The 23616-nt window shown below is 44.0% G+C and overlaps 1 protein-coding gene across 4 annotated transcripts in view; it reads left to right on the forward strand.

Annotated features, from left to right (window-relative positions):
* The first annotated feature begins 440 nt into the window (after positions 1-440).
* Positions 441-23616, forward strand: part of hspbap1 (hspb associated protein 1) — a 78615-nt gene continuing 55439 nt past the window's right edge. For 3 of the 4 annotated variants that reach the window (XM_068034847.1, XM_068034848.1, XM_068034851.1), the window contains exons 1-2: positions 441-525; positions 7093-7272. In XM_068034847.1, the coding sequence (XP_067890948.1) occupies positions 465-525; positions 7093-7272 (241 nt within the window). In that variant the 5' untranslated portion in view covers positions 441-464. The remainder of the gene's footprint in view (positions 526-7092; positions 7273-23616) is intronic. The other variant, XM_068034850.1, reaches the window with a different exon arrangement.

Consider the following 23616-nt stretch of genomic DNA (forward strand, 5'->3'; position numbering starts at 1 on the left):
ATCAAAAGTATTAACAGAAGGGGGCAAAGATGGGTGAATGGAGTTTGGATGCAGATCAGTCATGAACTCATTGAATGGCAAAACACACTGGATTGGCTAAATGGCCAACTCCTGTTCCTGTGTTCCCATGACCATGGTCTTTTTTTCATCCAGCAATTCACACATTCCCAAACCGCAGCTGCCTTTTGATTCAAGCATGGCCTCATTTCACGTATTTCACTTTAACATAAAACACACGAACAACTCCTGATGATTTCAGTGGGTTTTCAATCTGTATCAATGCTGCTCATTACAATGGTAAAGTAACATTCCACCACCACGTGACTCGTTCCCACCCCGCGCATGCGCGAGCCGCGCTCTCTCGTCATGGCGCATGTAGGAGCATGCGCGGAACAAACCCCCCCCCCCCCCCCCACGGCGCATGCGCTGTTTCCCTTCTGGCGCTGTGCCTGCTCTCGGTTGCTATGGAAGGCCTGGACATTCGGTCGGCAGAGCTGGAAGGAAGGCCGGTCATTATGAGCCAAGGTTAGGCCCGGCTGAGACTAGCCGGATGTTGGTTTGGTAAATCATGCTCATGTTATTGGCGGCTTGAGTTGGTGTTTATCGCACGGACTGTGGTGCGCTCCGACCCCCGAGAGAGAGAGAGAGAGATACACAGACTCAGGAGCCGAGTGTGCTGGAGCAGTGACCTGGAAATAGGTTCATTCACTCTTACTCACAATGTGACAGTCACAGTCATACTAAATTAGTGTCACACTAACAGTAACACTCCATTCGTACTGTGTGTGTGTGCGCGCCACCTACTCAGTCTCTCTTTGTCACTTGTACTCTTCACTCAGGCACTGTCTCTCACTTAATCACTCACTCAAATACTCTGTCACTTTCTTAATCTCATTCTTCGTAGCCCCCTCAGTCACGCTCGTCCAGTCTCACTCACCCAGTTACTGTGTCGCTTGGTACTGTCACACAATCACTCTCTCATGTTCACTTTCCAGGACTAACAAACTTGTTCAGCTCAAAAACAAGTTAATTGTTAACGAGTTAACAGGTTAATTGTCCAGCCCTGAACTTCTCAGTTACAGGACGTTGGGGAAAGATTTCTGCTGCTTAATATTTAAAGCAAAATCTTTAAATGCTTTCTCTATGCATTCACTTAGGATTTTGCATAAGTGATATTAGGTGTGGATGTTGAGCTGTAGGAGAGAGATTTGGAAGAATGATTAAGGTTTGGTTGAAAGGATAGGTTTTAAAGATGGAGAGAGGAGAACCAACAAGTGTAGGGAGGGTGTTCCAGACAGTGAGGCTGATGAGGCGAAGACTGATTCTGCTAGTGCAATGAAGATGGCTAGATGCACAGATGGTCAGAATTGGAGGACCGAAAGGCATGGGAGGGGATATAATGCTAGAAGAGGCTGTAGAAATGAGGGAAATGAAACTGTGTACAGGGTTTAAAAATGAGGATGATGGTTAGAAAGTTTCTGTCAGGCTAGTAGCCAATGTAGGTCAGTGAGATCAAGGGTGATGGATGAGTGGGATTTAAGTCTCACTGCTCTTTCACTACTTTAGTATACAAATAGTCATTTGGTAGTACAAAACTTGAGTATTGCTGAAAATAGAGACATGTTGATGAAGCTTTTCATCTTGCACTCATCAGGACAGTCTGCAAGAATACTAATGTAAGGGAAAACAATGACTTTATACTGTATGAGAAGAGAGTGCTGAATGGGGTTGGCACGTGAACTCTGATTAGTAGAGGCATTGCCGTGGAGAATGCACCAGTTTACGGTGACTGACATAAGAAATAGGAACAGGAGTAGGCCGTTCAGCTTTCATTGCGATCATGGCTGATCTTCAACACCGCTTTCCTGCACTATCCCTGTATCCCTTGATGTTTTAATATGTAGAAGCCTATTGATCTCAGTCTTGAACATACTCAATGACTGAGCCTCCACAGCCCTCTGGGGCAGAAAGTTTCAAAGATTCACCACCCTCTGAGTGAAGAAATTCCTCCTTATCTCAGTCCTAAATGACCTACCTCTTATTCTCTTAATTATCCTGAAACACAATCTTATCAAAGCCTCTTTTGTGGCACCTAATCAAGCACCTTTCGAAGATCCATACACAAAATAGATACTGCAGTTCCTTAGTTGTTACTCTGCTACTTCAAAAAATTTATTTGGAGCTGTCAGGACAGCTTACCTTTTATAAATCCTTACTGGTTGTCCTTAATTAACCTAATTTGTTCTAAATGAGTGTTAATTGTCTTGTGTTATGCCCTCAAGAAACTTTGCTCACAGCCAGTTTTAGCCTGCTTGCTCTAGGAAGTGGACTAAAAGGATTTATATAAGGCATGGTGGGAGAGGTGAATGCATAGTGGGGTGGCAACAATTGAGATTTCAAGGGAAGGGTAGAGAGGGGCAGTAGTTTTTGTTTAATTCATTCATGGGATGTGGGTATTGTTGACAAGGCTAGCATTTATTGTCTGTCCCTAACAACTGAGAGTCTTGCTAAGCCATTTAAAAGGGCAGTTCAGGAGTCAAACACTTTTCTGTGGGTCTGGACTGGCAAAGGACAGCATTCTTCCTTCCCTAAAGGATATTACTGAATCAAATGGGTTTTTACAACAATTACTGATTAATTCCAGAATTATTTAATTAATTGAATTTAAATTCCCCAGCTGCCATGGTGGGATTTGAACCAGTGTCTCTGGATTGCAAGTTCAGGAATCTGGATTACAAGTCCAGTAACATAATCACTATGCTACCGTATTCCATGGTATATTGGAGAAGGCAGAAGAGTTGAAGATGTCTCTTGAAGAAGGGACAATAATGCAACTTGGAATAGTTGGGGGAACTGAACTTGGAGGGGGAGTCATTGATGTTGCAACCAAAGGATCAAAAAAAGTTAGTTGTGCAGTCAAGAGTTAGGTTAAAGAGGATTGGTGTTCAAGATGTTGATGTTTTGGAGGAATTGCAATTAAAGTGAAGATTGCAGCTGAGGAAGCTGAGCTTGGTTCACAGAAATTCAATGTGTTCCTCATTGAAAGAGAGGAAGGAGGCACAGAAAGTGATTAATTGTCAAAAAGATAGCCCGACCCTAAAAATAATCCTGGAATAGTAGGGTTTTTTTTAAATATTCATTCATGGAATGTGGGTGTTGCTGGCCAGGCTGGCATTTATTGCCCAACCCTAATTGCCCTTGAGAAGGTGGTGGTGAGTTGCCTTCTTGAACCACTGCAGTCCATGTGGGGTAGGTACACCCACTGTGCTGTTAGGAAGAGAGTTCCAGGATTTTGACCCAGCGACATGGAAGGAACGGCGATGTAGTTCCAAGTCAGGATGGTGTGTGACTTGGAGGAGACCTTGCAGGTGGCGGTGTTCCCATACATTTGCTGCCCTTGTCCTTCTAGGTGGCAGAGGTCACGGGATTGGAAGGTGCTGTCTAAAGGGCCTTAGTGCATTGCTGCAGTGCATCTTGTAGATGGTACACACTGCTGCCACTGTGCGTCAGTGGTGCAGGGAGTGAATGTTTGAAGATGGGGTGCCAATTAAGTGGGCTGCTTTGTCCTGGATGGTGTCGAGCTTCTTGAGTGTTGTTGGAGCTGCACCCATCCAGGCAAGTGGAGAGTATTCCATCACACTCCTGACTTGTGCCTTGTAGATGGTGGACAGGCTTTGGGGATTCAGGAGGTGAGTTGCTCACCGCAGGATTCCTAGCCTCTGACCTGCTCTGGTAGCCACAGTATTTATATAGCTACTCCAGTTCAGTTTCTGTTCAATGTTAGCCCCTATGATGTTGATAGTGGGGGATTCAGCGATGGTAATGCCATTGAATGTCAAGGGGAGATGGTTAGATTCTCTCTCGTTGGAGATGGTCATTGCCCGGCACTTGTATGGCGTGAATGTTACTTGCCAATTATCAGCCCAAGCCTGGATATTGTCCAGATTTTGCTGCATTTCTATATGGACTGCTTCAGTATCTGAGGAGTCATGAGTGGTGCTGAACATTGTGCAATCATCAGCGAACATCACCACTCCTGACCTTATGATTGAAGGAAGGTAATTGATGAAGCAGCTGAAGATGGTTGGGCCTGGGACCCTACCCTGAGGAACTCCTGCAGTGATGTCCTGGAGCTGAGATGATTGACCTCCAACAACCACAACCATCTTCCTTTGCTCTAGATATGACTCCAACCAGTGGAGAATTTCCCCCCTGATTCCCATTGAACTCAGTTTTGCTAGGGCTGCTTGATGCCATACGCGGTCAAATGCTGCCTTGACGTCAAGGGCAGTCACTCTCACCTCACTTCTGGAGTTCAGTTCTTTTGTCCATATTTGAACCAAGGCTGTAATGAGGTCAGGAGCTGAGTGGCCCTGGCGGAACCCATACTGAGCGTCACTGAACAGGCTATTGCTAACTAAGTGCCGCTTAATAGCACTGTTTATGACACCTTCCATCACTCTACTGGTGATTGAGAGTAGGCTGATGGGGTGGTAATTGACCGGGTTGGACTTGTCCTGCTTTTTGTGTACAGGACATACCTGGGCAATTTTCCACATTGCAGGGTGGATGCCAGTGTTGTAGTTGTACTGGAACAGCTTGGGTAGGGGTGTGGCAAGTTCTGGAGCACAGGTCTTCAGTACTGTTGTTGGGATATTGTCAGGGCTCTTAGCCTTTCTAGTATCCAGTGCCTTCAGTCGTTTCTTGATATCACATAGAGTGGATCGAATTGGCTGAAGACTGGCATCTGTGATGCTGGGGACTTCAGGAGGAGGCCGAGATGGATCATCAAGTGGCACTTCTGGCTGAAGATTGTTGCAAATGCTTCAGCCTTATCTTTCGCACTGATGTGCTGGGCTCCCCCATCATTGAGGATGGGGATATTTGTGGAGCCACCTCCTCCAGTTAGTTGTTTAATTGTCCACCACCATTCACGGCTGGATGTGGCAGGACTGCAGAGCTTAGATCTGATCCGTTGGTTATGGGATCGCTTAGCTCTGTCTATCGCATGCTGCTTACGCAGTTTTGCACGCAGATAGTCCTGTGTTGTAGCTTCACCAGGTTGACATCTAATTTTGAGGTATGCCTGGTGCTGCTCCTGGCATGCCCTCCTGCACTCTTCATTGAACCAGGGTTGGTCTGCTGGCTTGATGGTAATGGTAGAGTGTGGGATATGCTGGGCCATGAGGTTACAGATTGTGGTTGAGTGCAATTCTGCTGCTGATGGCCCACAGCCCAGTTTTGCATTGCTCGATCTGTCCGAAATCTATCCCATTTAGCAGAGTGGTAGTGCCACATAACACGAAGGAGGGTATCCTCAATGTGAAGGTGGGACTTCATCTCCACAAGGACTGTGTGGTGGTCACTCCTACCAATTCTGTCATGGACAGAAGCATCTGCGGCAGGCAGATTGGTGAGGATGAGGTCAAGTATGTTTTTCCCTCGTGTTGGTTCCCTCACCACCTGCCGCATACCCAGTCTAGCAGATCTGTCCTTTAGGACTCGGCCAGCTCAGTCAGTAGTGGTGCTACCGCGCCACTCTTGGTGATGGACATTGAAGTCCCCCACCCAGAGTACATTCTGTGCCCTTGCCACCCTCAGTGCTTCCTCCAAGTGCTGTTGATCTCTCTTCCACTCTAGCCATATTCATCAAAATGTTCCCAGGGTTCCAAGGATTAGATTATGAAGACAGATTCCATAAATTGGGCTTGTGTTCCCCACAATGTAGAAGGTTGTGATGATTTGATTGAGGTTTTTGGGATTTTGAATGGAATTAATAGGGTAGATGGAGAGAAACCTTTTATGCTGTGGGGGAAATATTGGACAAGGGGTCATAATGTTAAAATCAGAGCCAGGATGTTTGGGAAAGAGGGAAGGAACATTGCTTCACACCAAGGGTGCTAGAAGTGTGGAACACTCCAATGAAAATCAAGCAATATATGTTTCTAAATGATAGGATCAATCGGAACATGACAAGGCCATTCAGCCACCTCAGACCTGTTTTGCCATGCATTTAGTTCATGGCTGATCTGTACCTCAATGTGTTGGATTCAGTAATATCCCTTTGAGCACAGCAGATGGAAAATAAATTACCAGATAGTTTTTTTAAAAATGCATTTATATAGTGCATTTCACAACTGCCAGACATCCCAAAGTACTTTAAAACCAATGCAGAACGTTTGCAATGTAGTCACTGTCGTAATGTAGGAAACACGGCAGCTAAATTATGCGCAGCAAGGCCCCACAAACAGAAATCTGATCTTTTTTGTGATGTTGATCTTGGGATAAATATTTGCCAGAACGTCAAGGAGAACTCACCTTTTTGAAATAGTTCTATGTTACACCCACCTGAGGGGGCAGTCGTGGCCTTGGTTTAACAATCTCACCTGAGTGCAGCACTCCCTCAGTACTCTACTGGAGTGTCAGCCTTGATTTTTGTGCTCAAGTCCTGGAGTGGGAATTGAACTCACAACCTTCTGACTCAGGCAAGAGTTCTACCCGCTGAGCCACAGCTGACAGCTAAAATGGGTAGCAAATCATTGATGGTTATTGCTTGAAGCCTGAGCTCTTGTGTTTGTGATTTTAGAGATGTCTTGCGTTTAGTCAGGGTGTCAGAATTTGGTGGTTTGCACTGACTGAAGTGCAGTAACGCGATAAAAATCACTTTCCTGATTCTGCTACTTAATGACAGCAACTTGCATTAATATAGCACCTTTAATAATGTGAAGCATTTCAAGGTGGTCCATAAGAGCGCTGTCAAACAAAATTTGACACTGAGCCATATCGGAGATATTAGGACAATGACCAAAACGTTGGTCAAAGAGGCAGGTTTTGAGAAACAGGTGGTTTAGGAGGGAATTCCAGAGCTTAGGGTCGAGGCTGCTGGAATCACGGCTACTCATGGTGGAGTGATTAAAGCCAAAGGATGCCAAAATTGGTGAAGAGCAGATATCTTGAAGGGTTGTGACAAACCCAATAACCTATTCCAAGGGAAGCAAAGGTTTTCAATAAGGGCACTCCTTTGATAAATTGTGATGGTCTGATTAAATGTGATATTGCAATTTGTCTTTTGAATGTATTTTCTTCCTGTAGATAGTAAGCCGTTTAACCCTGAGGAGGTCAGGGTTATCATGGCATCATTGCAGCAACCTGCAGTGTTTCTTAACATGGTTTCTGACTGGCCAGCACTGAAGTGGAATGTGGAGTATCTTTCACATGTCCTTAATGGAAAACCGTTAAAGTTCAGGATTGGAGAGCGGAAGATTACTAAAGGTAAGGCTTTACAGCTGCACCATCTCATTTATTGGTCGCATACTTACATAACAAAATAACATAAATGGGTGTAGTCAACATTAGCCTTCTCTCAAACTTTTTAAACTCAGTTAGAATTTAATACAATTTTACTAATTTATTACTGAGAGATGCCACAGTTTTACTATGCATTTAAGTGCATGGTGTGGGGTGTCTCACAGGTGGTATGTGGGTTCATGGCTGCTGACTCCTTGGCTGCTGAGTTCACATCCATCCTACAACCTTTCTCATTACTTTTATTGATATAGTCATTGCACTGAACTTTCATTCATTACAAGCTGCAACACACTATCCATGTTCTTCTGCCTCTCTGCATCCTCACCATGTTAAAATCAGATCTCCTACCTTTGAAGATTTCAAAACTCTGGACTCCTTGCCTCCCTCAGTCCTCTTTTGCTGCACAATCTGAAGACTTTTTAAAACCCCACACTAGACATTACTTCCCGATTTGTTACTTTTCCTTTTTTCTCGCTTCTACTCTTTTCAACCTTGTGGATCCCTGCACTCTTGTCTTTGAGGTTTCACTTGGGTTTCAGGGGAAAACAGCAGCAGCCAGAGCAGTGGCACCACGGCTGGCACTGTTGTTCAGCAGGGAGGGACAAAGTGCAGAAGAGCAATAGTTATAGGGGACTCTATAGTCAGGGGCACAGATAGGCGCTTCTGTGGACGTGAAAGAGACTCCAGGAAGGTATGTTGCCTCCCTGTTGCCAGGGTCAAGGATGTCTCTGAACGGACAGGGGGCATTCTGAACGGGGAGGGTGAACAGCCAGAGGTTGTGGTACACATCGGTACCAATGACATAGGCAGGAAGAGTGATGAGGTCCTGCAGGGGGAGTTTAGGGAGTTAGGTAGTGAGTCAAAAAACAGGACCTCTAGGGTTGTAACTTCTGGATTACTCCCTGTGCCACGTGCCAATGAGGCTAGAAATAGGAAGATAGTGCAGCTAATCACGTGGCTGAGCAGCAGGTGTAGAAGGGAGGGTTTCAGATATCTGGACCATTGGGCTCTCTTCAGGGACAGATGAGACCTGTACAAGAAGGACGGGTTGCATCTAAACTGGAGGGGCACTAATATCCTGGCTGCGAGGTTTGCAAGCGTCACTCGGGAGGGTTTAAACTAGTGTGGCAGGGGGGTGGGAACCAGAGCAGTAGGACAGTTAGTGAAATAAATGAGGAGGACATAGTAAATAAGGCCAGTAAGACTAAGAGGAAGAGCAGGCAGGGAGATGTTGCTGAGCACAGTGGGACTGGTGGTCTGAAGTGCATTTGTTTCAATGCGATAAGTATAACAGGTAAGGCAGATGAACTTAGAGCTTGGATTAGTACTTGGAAATATGATGTTGTTGCTATTACAGAGACTTGGTTGAGGGAAGGGCAGGATTGGCAGCTAAATGTTCCAGGATTTAGAAGCTTCAGGCGGGATTGAGGGGGATGTAAAAGGGGTGGGGGAGTTGCATTACTGGTTAAGGAGAATATCAAAGCTGTACTGCAGGAGGACACCTCAGAGGGGTCATGCAGCGAGGCAATATGGGTGGAGCTCAGGAATAGGAAGGGTGCAGTCACGATGTTGGGGGTTTACTACAGGCCTCCCAACAGCCAGTGGGAGGTAGAGGAGCAGATATGTAGACCGATTTTGGAAAGATGTAAAGGTAACAGGGTTGTGGTGGTGGGTGATTTTAACTTCCCCTATATTGACTGGGACTTGAAGTGCCAGGGGCTTGGATGGGGCAGCATTTGTGAGGAGCATCCAGGAGGGCTTCTTGAAACAGTATGTAGATAGTCCAACTAGGGATGGGGCCATTCTGGACCTGGAAGTGGGGAATGAGCCTGGCCAGGTGGTCGAAGTTTCAGTGGGGGAGCATTTCGGGAGTAGTGACCATAATTCCATAAGTTTTAAGGTACTTGTGGATAAGGATAAGAGTAGTCCTCGGGTGAAGGTGCTAAATTGGGGGAAGGCTAATTATAACAATATTAGGCAGGAACTGAAGAATTTAGATTGGGGACGGCTGTTTGAGGGTAAATCAACATCTGACATGTGGGAGTCTTTCAAACGTCAGCTGATTAGAATCCAGGACCAGCATGTTCCTGTGAGGAAGAAAGACAAGTTTGGGAAGCTTGGATAGCGCGGGATATTGTGAGCCTGGTCAAAAAGAAAAAGGAAGCATTTGTAAGGGCTGGATGGCTAGAAACAGACGAAGCACTTGAGGAATATAAAGACAGTAGGAAGGAACTTAAGCAAGGAGTTAGGAGGGCTAAAAGGGGTCATGAAAAGTCATTGGCAAACAGGATTAAGGAAAATCCCAAGACTTTTTATACGTATATAAAGAGCAAGAGGGTAACCAGGGAAAGGGTTGGCCCACTCAAGGACAGAGATGGGAATCTATGTGTGGCGCCAGAGGAAATGGGCGAGATGCTAAATGAGTACTTTGCATCAGTATTCACCAAAGAGAAGGACTTGGTGGATGATGATCCTAGGGAAGGGAGTGCAGATAGTCTCAGTCATCTCATTATCAAAAAGCAGGAGGTGTTGGGTGTCTTGCAAAGCATTAAGGTAGATAAGTCCCCAGGGCCTGATGGGATCTACCCCAGAATACTGAGGGAGGCAAGGGAGGAAATTGCTGGGGCCTTGACAGAAATCTTTGCATCCTCATTGGCTACAGGTGAGGTCCCAGAGGACTGGAGAATAGCCAATGTTGTTCCTTTGTTTAAGAAGGGTGGCAAGGATAATCCAGGAAATTATAGGCCGGTGAGCCTTACGTCAGTGGTAGGGAAACTATGAGAGAGGATTATTCGGGACAGGATTTACTCCCATTTGGAAACAAATGAACTTATTAGCGAGAGACAGAATGGTTTTTGAAGGGGAGGTCGTGTCTTACTAATTTGATTGAGGTATTTGAGGAAGTGACAAAGATGATTGATGAAGGAAGGGCAGTGGATGTTATCTATATGGACTTCAGTAAAGCCTTTGACAAGGTCCCTCATGGCAGACTGGTACAAAAGGTGAAGTCACACGGGATCAGAGGTGAGCTGGCAAGATGGATACAGAACTGTCTCGGTCATAGAAGACAGAGGGTATCAGTGGATGGGTGTTTTTCTGAATGGAGGGATGTGACTAGTGGTGTTCCGCAGGGATCAGTGCTGGGACCTTTGCTGTTTGTAGTATATATAATTGATTTGGAGGAAAATGTAGCTGGTCTGATTAGTAAGTTTGCGGACGACACAAAGATTGGTGGAGTTGTGGATAATGATGAGGATTGTCAGAGGGTACAGCAGGATATAGATCGGTTGGAGACTTGGGCGGAGAAATGGCAGATGGAGTTTAATCCGGACAAATGTGAGGTAATGCATTTTGGAAGGTCTAATGCAGGTGGGAAGTATATAGTAAATGGCCGAACCCTTAGGAGTATTGACAGGCAGAGAGATCTGGGCGTACAGGTCCACAGGTCGCTGAAAGTGGCAACGCAGGTGGATAAGGTAGTCAAGAAGGCATACGGCATGCTTGCCTTCATCGGTCGGGGCATGGAGTATAAAAATAGGCAAGTCATGCTGCAGCTGTACAGAACTTTAGTTAGGCCACACTTAGAATATTGTGTGCAATTCTGGTCGCCACACTACCAGAAGGACGTGAAGGCTTTGGAGAGGGGACAGAGGAGGTTTACCAGGATGTTGCCTGGTCTGGAGGGCATTAGCTATGAGGAGAGGTTGGAAAAACTTGGATTGTTTTCACTGAAACGACGGAGGTGGAGGGGCGCCATGATAGAGGTTTACAAAGTTATGAGCGGCATGGCCAGAGTGGATAGTCAGAAGCTTTTTCCCAGGGTGGAAGAGTCAGTTACTAGGGGACATAGGTTTAAGGTGCGAGGGGCAAAGTTTAGAGGGGATGTGCGAGGCAAGTTTTTTACACAGAGGGTGGTGAGTGCCTGGAACTTGCTGCCAGGGGAGGTGGTGGAAGCAGATACGATAGCGACGTTTAAGAGACATCTTGACAAATACATGAATAGGAAGGGAATAGAGGGATATGGGCCCTGGAATTGCAGAAGGTTTTAGTTTAGGCAGGCATCAAGATCAGTGCAGGCTTGGAGGGCCGAATGGCCTGTTCCTGTGCTGTACTGTTCTTTGTTGTTCTTTGTTCTCAATGTTCCAGACCTCAGGCATGTTGTGGTGAGAGGGGAGATGCGATGGAGCTTCTTCAGTGAGCTGTTTTAACTCATGTTCAGTGGTTCCTCTGTTTGTTGCCAAAGCAGAAGTCAGACACAATTTTTATTATTTCTATTTATTTATTCATGGGATGAGAGTGTTGCTGGCTAACATAAGAACATGAGAAATAAGAGCTGGAGTAGGCCATTTAGCCCTTCGGGCCTGTTCCGCCATTCAATGAGATCATGGCTGATCTACTTCAACACCATTTTCCTACACTATCCCCATAACCCTTGATGTTTTTAATATGTAAAAATTTATTGATCTCGGTCTTGACCATACTCAATGGACATACTCAACATTTGTTGTCCATTCCTCGTTGCCCTTGAGTAAGCCGCCGCCTTGAACTGAAGCTGTCCATATGATGATAGTCCACCCACAGTGCTGTTGGGGAGGGGGTTCCAGGTTTTTGACCCAGTGACGATGAAGGATTGACCGACTCGTGTCCAAGTCAGGATGGTGTGTGTTTTAGAGGTGGTGATGCTCCCATGCGCCTGTCACCTTTGTTCATCTATGGGTTTGGGAAGTTCTGTCGAAGAAATGTTGGCGAGTTGCTGCAGTGCATTCTGTAGATCTTGCGCACTGCAGTTGTGGTGCACCAGTGATAATGGGAGTGAATGTTTCAGGCGGTGGAGTGGTTGATGAACGTCCTCGAAAGACTGATGAGAAAAATAACAAAAGGAGGTATAGCGAGGTTTTCATATCTTTCCCAAAAAACAGCTTTTAGAGTCATAGAGTTATACAACACAGAAACAGTGCCTTCGGCCCATCGTGTCTGTGCTGGCCATCAAGCACCTAACTATTCTAATCCCATTTTCCAGCACGGCCCGTAGCCTTCTATGCTATGGCTCATAGCAAGTGCTCATCTAAATACTTCTCAAATGTTGTGAGGGTTCCTGCCTCTACCACCTCTTCAGGCAGAGCGTTCCAGATTCCAACCACCCTCTGGGTGAAAAAATTTTTCCTCAAATCCCCTCTAAACCTCCTTCACCTGACCTTAAATCTATGCTCCCTGGTTATTGACCCCTTCGCTAAGGGAAAACGTTTCTTCCTATCTAACCTATCAATGCCCCTCATAATCTTGTATGCCTCAATCATATCTCCCCTCAGCCTTCTCTGCTCTAAGGAAAACAACCCTAGCCATTTCAGTCTCTCTTCATAGCTGAAATGCTCCAGCCCAGGCAACATCCTGGTGAATCTCCTCTGCACCCTCTCCAGTGCAATCACATCCTTCCTATAATGTGGTGCCCCGAACTGTACACAGTACTCCAGCTGTGGCCTAACTAGCATTTTGTACAGCTCCATCATAACCTCTGCTCTTATATTCTATGCCTCGGCTAATAAAGGCAAGTATCCCATATGTCTTCCGAACCACCTTATCTACCTGTGCTGCTGCCTTCAGTGATCTATGGACAAGTACACCAAGGACCTTCTGACCCTCTGTAGTGCCTAGGGTCCTACCATCCATTGTATATTCCCTTGACTTGTTATTCCTCCCAAAATGCATCACCTCACACTTCTCAGGATTAAATTCCATTTGCCACTGCTCTGCCCATCTTACCAGCCCATCTATATCATCCTGTAATTTAAGGCTTTCCTCCTCACTATTTACGACACCACCAATTTTCGTATTTTATTTAAGTTTTACTAAAATTGGCATTGACTTGCTGTTGTCAGATTCAGAATTGGTTCCAAATGTTGGCATGATTCGTAACTAGTCCTGTTCGTTAAGGTGGAGGTCAAAAATTGACTGATCACCTTGAAAATGGGAAGGAAAAATGCCTTTTTTGATTTTTATTTGGCTTCATAAATTGATTTGATTGTGAAATTTTTTTTCTACATTTAGTATACTTAAAGCCATCCCTACACACCTGAGAATATTGACATGCTGTCCCAGTAATTATAAAATACTTCACTATTCCACCAGATTGAAACGCTGATTATGCTACCACTGCATATTTTTCATGTCTGTTGTGCATTTTCACGGATAAAGATGCTGAAGTTTCACATCCTTTATCCCACAAGCAGTATTGTATTGGAAAGATTGACTATTAGTAATGTTAGCATATCTCTGATGTTATCAACATGATGGAATGTGCTGAGCAATTCATTTCGAGGACTGTGGTCCCCCACTCTTACTAAATAGCATTTCTGCAACTATTCATGGTTTATTGCCACATGGAGTATTAATAAAATTGTTTGAAGTTAAGCTGCTTATTTTGTCTCGGCTCAACAGCTCGAGTAGTGGTACTCAGTCAGAGGGCTTCTGATTTTGCTCCAGTTTCAGACTGCACCTTTTTTGCCAATTCTGTGAAATTAACAAGCCTGAAGCATGACTTGAGGGCATAGGCTATGTGGAATAGACTGATATCTAAAGAAGGTAATCCTGTGTTAATAAAAGCCTTTAATGAATAGCTGGTTGAACACCTGATTAAGAATGAAATTGAGAGTTATAATGGTGACTATAGCTGTAGATAATTAAATGCTGTGTAAAATCTTTGTGCTTAAAGTAAACATTATTTAATCTGTGCTTTTTGGTATGGATGTTATATCCCATTACCACACCCCCCCACCCCCAATCACCCACCTCCAGTTCTTGGGATGGAGAGTGCTAGGAAGAATCAGTTATAGAGACTGCGTGAGAATCCAGAATGGCAATTTTCACCTGCCTGACAGCTTCAAACTGGCTTTGGGACCGCATGGGTCTTATCTGTGTGAAGCAGATAGATTTCTGCTTACTGGAGCAGAGCGAGAGAGAGCACATAAGTATTTTAGAAGAGCAATAGCTATTTAAAAACAAATGCTGTAACTGAGATTGCGGTATATTGGGAGAGTGTTCTAATGAAGATTTACTGTAATGTATTGGTGTGTTCTGCAGTGCTCAGGCCAAATTGCACATAAATGTAAGCTGGGGTCATTCATGCTTCAGATTGGATTGGCAGTGTTTGGGAGGTGGGGAGCTGTAACTGGGCCATTTAGGATTGACTCTTCTATAAGTACAACTCTGACTGATATGCTGTACCCTATCCCCTGGCCAAATGGGAAGAAGCTTCAACCATATAAGTGTCCAAAAGGGGAGATGTGGAGGAAAAAGCTGGAGAAATATGAATACAGCTTATGATGTTTTACTCCCTGGATATTATAGCCACAATTTCCTCAAGGGTTTCAATGGAAAAAAGGCAATAACTGCTATGATTGTGCCCTTTGGATTTTCAGGGGCTGTTAACCCATTTACGCAAGTACTGTGTATAATAAGTAATGCTCAACGGAATAGTAACAGTGACACATTTCTTCAAAACAGCTGAAATTGTTGATGGATTGACATTCTGTTTTTGCATTTCTTGAATGTCGATTTGAGGCCAGGTCAGACTTTGACATGACCTTCTCTTCCTGATGGCTATGGGGACTGTGTGTGAAATGTAATTTAGGTACTCAAACCAGTTCTTAGTCCATAGCAGAAGTTTGCCACATATTTGACACTAATTTATCTATTTCCATTACAGGGGCTGAAATATTGTTGTAGTAATGTAGATTAGATTTTTTTAAAAATCGCACTGGTGTAGTAGGACGTGCACTTTGATATTTGGGCTACGGCACATTGTTAATGCAAAAGAGCGGAAGGTTTACAGTGCTTCCAATTGATCTAGGAGAGCTAACTGCTGACATGCAATGCCAAAAGTGAAAATGCTCCATTCCCCAGCACTATCTATAAAAAGAGGCTTGCATTTGCAAAACACCTTTCACAACCTAGGACGTCTCAAAGCGCCTCACAGCCAATGAAATACTGTTGAAATGTAGGAAACATCGCCTCCAGTTTGCACATGAAGGACTGAAAATGGCGGTCCGTCCAAAGTGTTGGTGTCATTGGGTGAGGGATAAATATTGGTCAGCACACTGGGGAAAACTCTACTCTTCTTGAAATACTGTCATGGGATCAATTATGTTCATCTGAAAGGGAAGATGCGACCTTGGTGTAATGTCTCATCCGAAAGACGGCAACTCCGACTTTGCAGTGCTCCCTCATCACAGGCACATGGGAGTGACAGCCTAGATTTTGCACTTGGGTTTTCTGGGTCAGACCTGGATCTACAGCTTTCTGACTCAGGCGAGAGTGCTACAGACTGAGCCACGGCTGACACCGTACCTTGTTCTTAATGAGTTTGCTTGTTTTCCTCTCTCCTCGCATCCACACCCCTTCTCAAACCATTCTAACCCACTGGCAGTTTTGTCAGTTACGACTGGAAGATCATGGGCTACTGCATCCTTTTCTTCCATTGTAATATTCCTTGTTGATAACAACGAACAGTTGCTCGAAATTTGAAATAAAAACTGAAAGTATTGGAAATGCACAACAGGGCTTTCAGTGGAGGTAAGAGTAAGAGGTTAATGTTTTGGTTATGGTTCTGTTATCAGAAATTGCAAAAGTAAAAGAAGCTGGGAGTGTTATCCTCAGAGCAAAGAAAGTTAAGGTGATATTTAATGGAGGATTTTTTATTTGTTTCATGGCATGTAGGCATTGCTGGTACCACCAGCATTTATTGCTCATCCTAATTGCCCTTGAGAAAGTGGTGGTGAGCTACCTTCTTGAACTGCTGCAGTCCATGTGAGGCAGGTACACCCACAGTGCTGTTAGGGAGGGAGTTCTAGGATTTTGACCCAGCAACAGTGAAGCAACGGTGATGTTTTTCCAAGTTAGGATAGTGTGTGGCTTGGAGGGGAACTTGCAGATGGCGGTGTTCCCAAGTGTCTGCTGCCCTTGTCCTTCTAGGTGGAAGAGGGTTTGGAAGGTGCTGTCAAAGGAGGAGGAGTGAGTTGCTGCAGTGCATCTTGTAGATGGTACGCACTGCTACTACTGTGTGTCAGTGGTGGAGGGAGTGAATGTTTAAGGTGGTGGATGGGGTGCCTATCAAGTGGGCTTCTTTGTCCTGGGTGGTGTTGAGCTTCTTGATGAGTGCTGCTCCAACAACACTCCAGGCAAGTGGAGAGTATTCTATAACACTCCTGATGTATGCCTTGTAGATGGTGGACAGGCTTTGGGGAGTCAGAAGGTGAGTTACTTGCTGCAGAATTGCCAGCATCTGACCTGCTCTTGTAGCGATAGTATTTGTGGCTGGTCCAGTTCAGTTTCTGGTCAATGGTCACCTCCAGTAAGTTGTTAGTGGGGGATTCAGTGATGGTAATGCCATTGAATGTCAAGGGAAGACGGTTAGATTCTCTCTTGTTGGAGATTGTCATTGCCTGGTACTTGTGTGGTGCGAATGTTCAAAATTATGAGGGGTTTAGTGGAACAAGTATAGAGAAACTGTAACTTTCAAGATGGAATTGAAAGTATACATGAAGGGGAAAAATTTACAGTACTATGGTGAAAGAGCAGGGGAGTGGGAGTAATTGGATAACTCTTTGCAAGAACTGGCACAGGTGTGATGGGCCGAAAGGCCTTTTTCTGTGCTGTGCAATTCTAAGCAAGCCCTGCTCCCATTGCTTTATTCAGTCCTTTAAAGGGGCATGTTTATCGCTTAACTTCTATTTCTGGTTAAAATCTGTACCTGAAATGTCAGCTGTCTTTTCTTTGTCTGATGCCGACAGACCTACTGCATTACCAGTGTTTTAGTATAGATTCCTTGTATTCTTTCCTTCTGCCCAAGTCGTAAGTGTGAATCTTATTGACAGTCATACAGCAATATTTGCCTTGTATTTCTGGTTGTACTTGTAGTTCAGGTGTTGTAGCAACTGGAAAAAGGATTGTATACATGTGAGTAGCTTTAACTGAGTACATACAAATTAGAAGCCCCTCGAGCCTCCTCCGCCATTCAACAAGATCATGGTTGATGTGATTGTAACCTCAACTCCATATTCCCACTGACCCCCAATAACCTTTCACCCCCTTACTTATCAAGAATCTATCTACCTCTGCCTTAAAAATATTCAAGGATTCTGCTTCCACCGCCTTTTTGAGGAAGAGATTTCCAAAGACTCACGACCCTCTGAGAAGAAATTTCTCTTCGTCTCTGTCTTAAATGGGCGACCTCATATTTTTAAACAGTGGCCCCTAGTTCTAGATTCTCCCACAAGGGGAAACATCCTTTCCGCATCCACCCTGTCAAGACCTTGTATGTTTCAATAAAGTCACCTCTTGCTCTTCTAAACTCCAGTGCATACAAGCCGGGCCTGTCCAACCTTTTCTCATAAGATAACCTGCCCATTCCAGGTATTAGTCTAGTAAACCTTCTCTGAACTGCTTCCAACACATTTACATCCTTCCTTAAATAAGGAGACCAATATTGTACAAGATCCCTCTGCATCCCAGCTCTGCAATCTCTCACCATTTAGATAGTATGCTTTTTTATTCTTCCTACCAAAATGGACAATTTCACATTTCTCCACATTATACTTCATTTCCCAGATCTTTTCCCACTCACTTAACCTATCTTTATCCCTTTGTAGCCTCCTTATGTCCTCTTCAAAACTTAAGTAGACTGTCGCAAGAAACGAAAGCTAAAGGTCGCAAAAATGAATTATGAAAATTATTAGTGATATATTTCAACTCATTTAGCTCTGAGAAGTGTGTTGATGTGCAGTCATCGAGTATAGAAGGAGGCCATTTGGTCCACCGTGCTTTTGCTGCCTCTTTGAAAGACGTGTTCTAATTAGTCCCACTCACCTCTTTTCCCATAGTCCTGCAATTTTTTTCCCCCTTGAAGTATTTAACCAGTTTCCTTTTGAAGTTTATTCATGTCCTCTTGTATGTTGTTGCACTCCTCTATTAATTACAACACCCAATTTGGTGTTGCTGCCAACTTTGAGGTTGTACCTTTGTGATACCAGCACCGATCCCTGTGGAATTTTTTTTTATTCGTTCCTGGGATGTGGGCATCGCTGGTTAGGCCAGCATTTATTGCCCATCCCTAATTGCCCTCGAGAAAGTGGTGGTGAGCTGCTTTCTTGAACCCTTGCAGTCCATGTGGGGCAGGTACACCCACAGTTCTGTTAGGAAGGGAGTTCCAGGATTTTGACCCAGCGACAGTGAAGGAACGGCGATATAGTTCCAAGTCAGGATGGTGTGTGGCTTGGAGGGGAACTTGCAGGTGGCGGTGTTCCCATGCACCTGTCCCCCTTGGCCTCCTTGGTGGTAGTGGTCGCAGGTTCGGAAGGTGCTGTCCAAGGAGCCTTGGTGAGTTCCTGCAGTGCTGCTTGTATATGGTACTAGCTGCTGTTAAAGTTGCTCGATGGTGGAGGGACTGAATTTTGAAGGTGGTGGATGGGGTGCCAATCAAGCGGGCTGCTTTGTCCTGGATGGTGTCTAACGTCTTGAGTGTTGGAGCTGCACCCATCCAGGCAAGTGGAATACCACTACCCACCTTTTTTCAGTCTGAGTAGCAACCCATAATCTCGACTATCTGTTTTCTGTTTGTAGCCTGCTTGCTATCCGTTCTGTGAGCTTGAAGTATTTAACCAATTTCAACATGCTCTGATCTTAATCATGTCTAATACGCAGTACCTTAACAAAGGCCTTTCAAAAATCCAAATATATTGCAGTGACAATGTTATATAGGTATCTAACAATGGCAACTTGATATAATACCTTCAATGTAATTTGTTCCAAGATGCTTTTGAGGGGGGTTATCAGATAATATTGGACCCCGAGTCACATGAGGTATTGGGACAGGTGAGGTAAGTTTTAAGGAGCGTCTTAAAGAAATTTTAGGAGGGAATTCCAGAGGTTAAGGCCCAGGTAGCTGAAGGCACGGCTGCCAGTGGTGGCGCAATGTAAATTGGGAATGCGCAAGAGGACAGAATTGGAGGAGCGCGGTAGTAGGGCTCGAGGAGGTTAGAGAGATATGGAGGGACTTGAAAACCGGGATGAGGATATTAAAATCAAGGCATTGCCGGACCAGAAGCCAGTGTAGGAAAATGAGCAGAGGGGTGATGGGGGTGGACGTAGGAGGAAGAGGAAATTCCTGTGATATTATTTTTAGTAGAGAATAATTCCTTCTCCTTCACATATGCTACTCTTGTTAATTTTGCTTGTTTTTGCTTGGTGGAGGCAGACGTCTTGTGTCTGTACTTCCTCCTAGGGCTTTTCTGGTCAGACAGGTTAAAGTGGACAGTCTGCATGTGTCCCTCAGCAGTGTCGTTGGCTTTAATGGGAGCCAGTACTTTTGCTTTGAGGAAAATGAGAACTAAATCCGGAACCACGGGAATACAACACTGCTGTGTGGGCAGAGGATTGGGCTACATTCCAACTTTGGTGAGACTACAACAAAGCAGCCTTTATTCCTGTATCTCCATTGATTCACTGGTTCAGTTTTGCTGCTTTCCTTTTGAGTCTGATCCCTTTGTGGATTGCTGCAGCTCTTTCCTGTCCCACTGACTTGGCCGTGTTATTTCACCTGCTGTGTACATCACTTTTTTAAGGCTTAACATTCCCTCTGATTAAAGTTCAAGTGACTATTTTTGGCAGCTGGAACGCAAGTGGAAAATCTCCTGAACAAATAGCAAGTAATTTAAAAAAAATCATTTTTGCAGTGCCATATGGAACTTTGATTGTCAATGGGGAAAGAGAGTGTAGTGATGCTACTTTTGTTCAAAACACTCTTTTTATAGAAGAAAATTTTGAGATATTTCCTAGGCGCTCCTTTTTCTCAATGTCAGTTTAAGCACTGACCTGCAGACCATTTATTCCTGCTTGGACTTTCTAGCGTTATCAGTTACAGGGAGCCTGTGAGAATGGCTAGAGATTGTGTTGACTGCCTCATGCCACTTTTATACCCTGGACTTATCAGGGGCGATACTACATACTGGGAATGCTAAATGGGGTTTGCAGCATTCAAGGCAAGAAGGAGTTGTCCCCTTCTCATCCACATGTTTGTGGCTTAGCTGGTCTGCAAGGCATAGGGCAGTTATCTGTAATCACTGTCATCAGAGAGGCCCAACAGAGAGCGAGACTGTACCCAAGTTCTTTAAGTCAGTGCTAAAATTAATGTTTCTCCTCTTTGGTAAAGAAAAGTTGTAATATTAGGCAGAAGTAGCATTTTCTTGTATAAAAATGGAGAGTTGTTTTTGCAAAAGGTGCACATCCTTATGCATCTCTTTTTTAGAAAATGGAAACTTGTGGCCTTTTTTTTTTGCTGTTGAGGTTTTCTGATATCCTCTCCTCCTGTGCCCAAGGGGAGGTGATCTTGAGCCCTTGTATCACGGGCTGCTTTCAGTTGTATAGAAGTAGCCTTGGGTCTCTCTCTGGTTTCCCCGCTCTGGCGAACTGCTTGAACTCCATATTTAATGTCTTTTCCCCAATGGCCTAGCTGAGGTTGGAAATCTCTTGGTGGGAAGTTATGGGATGGAACTAGGGTTGAAAACGTCTGTTTGGATGTATTCTTGGAGATTTCACACATGACCTTCTCCTTCCAATTTCGCCTGTTTCCCCTACCTGCAATGGTTATCCAACATGTCCATTCTCGCAGCATGACATTTTCCCATGTCCAGTTGGCAAGTGAACAGATTCTATTACCCGATTGGTTCTAGACAGCATTTTGATAACTAACAAACAAAAGTGTTAAAAGAAAATTTTATTGATATGTATTTTCTCCTTGGTTGGCCTGGAGATTAATCATCTATTTCTGAAGGCTCTGGGACATTCCTGGAGAGTTGGCAACCCTGGTGGAAATGCGCATCCTAGCATTTGTTGGAGTTCCACTGGGGATTAAATTTTTTTGAAGACTAAATTACTGAGTTGAATCCACAATATAGGATGCACCAAGTTAGAAACAAGTAGGAGAGCAGATGAGGTAAACCTGGGAGCAATGATTAGAGGATGTCACTTGTGGTTTTAAAAACTGAAGGCTTTTCAGAGGAAGGATTGATTTGAGGGTGGTAAGGAGTTGCGCAGTTATGAAATTTTCTAGCAACGTACTGTGCATAATGGCTTAAATGAACTTTTCATCTTAATGCAGCTTATATAAACATTGAGGTTGTGTCCAAATGATGAATTTGTGTCTTGGTTGTATCATCAGGAAAGTGATATGCCTCCTTTCACAGAGCAAGGAAGTTAAATTTTGCCTGCACCTCACCTCCAGTTTAATTTCCGGTCCCCTCTGCATATTAGGCCTTGCTTCCTGTACGGCCATCGAGTTACTTTGTCCATATTCTTCCCTTTGCTGAAAATACTCCTCCATTGTTTTAAGGAAGGAAAGAGAAACTTGTATTTATAAAGCGCCTTTTTGACCTCAAGACGTTCCAAAGCTCTTTACAGCGAATAAAGTACTTTTGAAGTGTTGCTACTATTCTAATGTAGAAATGAAACACCCAATTTGTGCATAGAAGGTCCCACAAACAGCAATGAGATAATGATCAGATCTGTTTTAGTAATGTCACTTGAGGGCTAAATATTGGTCAGAAGGCCAGGATGAATTCCCTTGCCCTTCTTAGAAATAGTGCCACATGATTTTTTTTTTAGCGTGCACCTGAGAGAGCACTCAGGGCCTCGGTTTAACATCTCATCAGAAAGATGTCACCCCAACAGTGCAGCACTCCCTTAGTCCTGCACTGGAGTGTCAGCCTAGATTTTTGTACTCCGGCCTCCAGAGTGCGACTTGAACCCACAACCTTCTGACTCAGTGCTGCCAACTTAGTATTGATAGATTTAGCTGTGTTAATTTGCTCTTGTGGTAGAAACAGTCAGTGTGTGAATTATAGCAAAGTACATTTAATGGCTCACTGAGGCAGGATTTGTTTCTCCAAAGCAAATTAGAAATTGTACACTGTGACCTTTTCCAGGAAGTTAGTTACATCTCATCAGCAGCAGTCATGGTTAGAACCTGGGTCATTTGTGATATTTTCATTAGCCTTTTATGTTAAATTCTGATGGAACTACTGACCCATTTAGCTTCACTTTTGGTTGAACTATTAAACCATTGTCAAGGTTACGGAGTGCATTGTTATACATGGAGGCTATTGTAATCTAATTTAATTCTGATTTCTACACTTAAATTTTCACACAGATTTTAATTTTCTACACAGATCGGGAGAAACAGAACAGCTCAAGTAGTATGGCAATAAATTTCTAGAATATGTGCAAGGCAGTTTTCTTTTATTAATTCATGGGATGAGGGTGTCGCTGGCAAGGTTAGCACTTAATTGCCCATCCCTAATTGCCCTTGAGATGGTGATTGTCTGCCTTGATTGCAACTGTGTGGCTTGCTAGGCCATTTCAGAGGGCAGTTAAGAGTGAACCACATTGCTGTGGGTCTGGAGTCACATAAATGCCAAACCCGGTCAGGATGGCCAATTTCCCTCTCTGAAGGCCATTAGTGAAGCAGATGGGTTTTAACAATAATCGTAGCCACCATTACTGATACTAGCTTTTTATTCTAGATTTGTTTTATTTAATTGAATTTAAATTTCCCAGCTGCTGTGGTAGAATTTGAACTTGTGTCTCTGGATTCTTAGTCCAGTAACATAACCACCATGCTGCTGAGTACCTGTTCTGGTGATGTATGTTTTAGAACTGACACGGGAACAGGTCATACTTGATTTTGTGATTGAGTAACAAATCAGAATTATGCAACACGGGAAGGCAAGGGAACCTCTTTCAGATAGTGACCATAATATGATTGAGTTTGATATTGCGTTTTGAGAAGGGAAAGGGTTAGATTCAAGCAAAGCAAATATCGAAGGATGGGAAGTAAATTGACTGCAGTTAACTTTTTAAAATGTGTATGGGAGGTAATTACTTCACCATTAATCTTACAGGATTTATATAGCATTAGATGTATCTCAAACTTCTAAAAATGTTTCATGTATGATGAATTACTTAGACATGCAGTTACTGCTGTTATGCTAATGAACACAGCTATTTTGTGTAAGATCCCATAAACAGCAGGAAACTGAAGACAGTTAACTTGTTCTTGTTGGTGGTTGAATGAGCATTGCTGACCTGAATACCAGGAGAATTCCCTGTCCTTCTGCAGGTAGCACTATGCGATCATTAATGTTCATCTGAATCATTGGAGGCAGACGGAGTTTTAGCTTAATGTTTTATTCAATGGTAGCAACTTGGACAGTTCAGCAGTCCCTCTACTGTACTGGATTGAGGTGGTGCAGCATGACTTGA

This window comes from Heterodontus francisci, chromosome 7 (assembly GCF_036365525.1).
Source record: "Heterodontus francisci isolate sHetFra1 chromosome 7, sHetFra1.hap1, whole genome shotgun sequence".
NCBI classification, from domain to species: Eukaryota; Metazoa; Chordata; class Chondrichthyes; order Heterodontiformes; family Heterodontidae; genus Heterodontus; species Heterodontus francisci.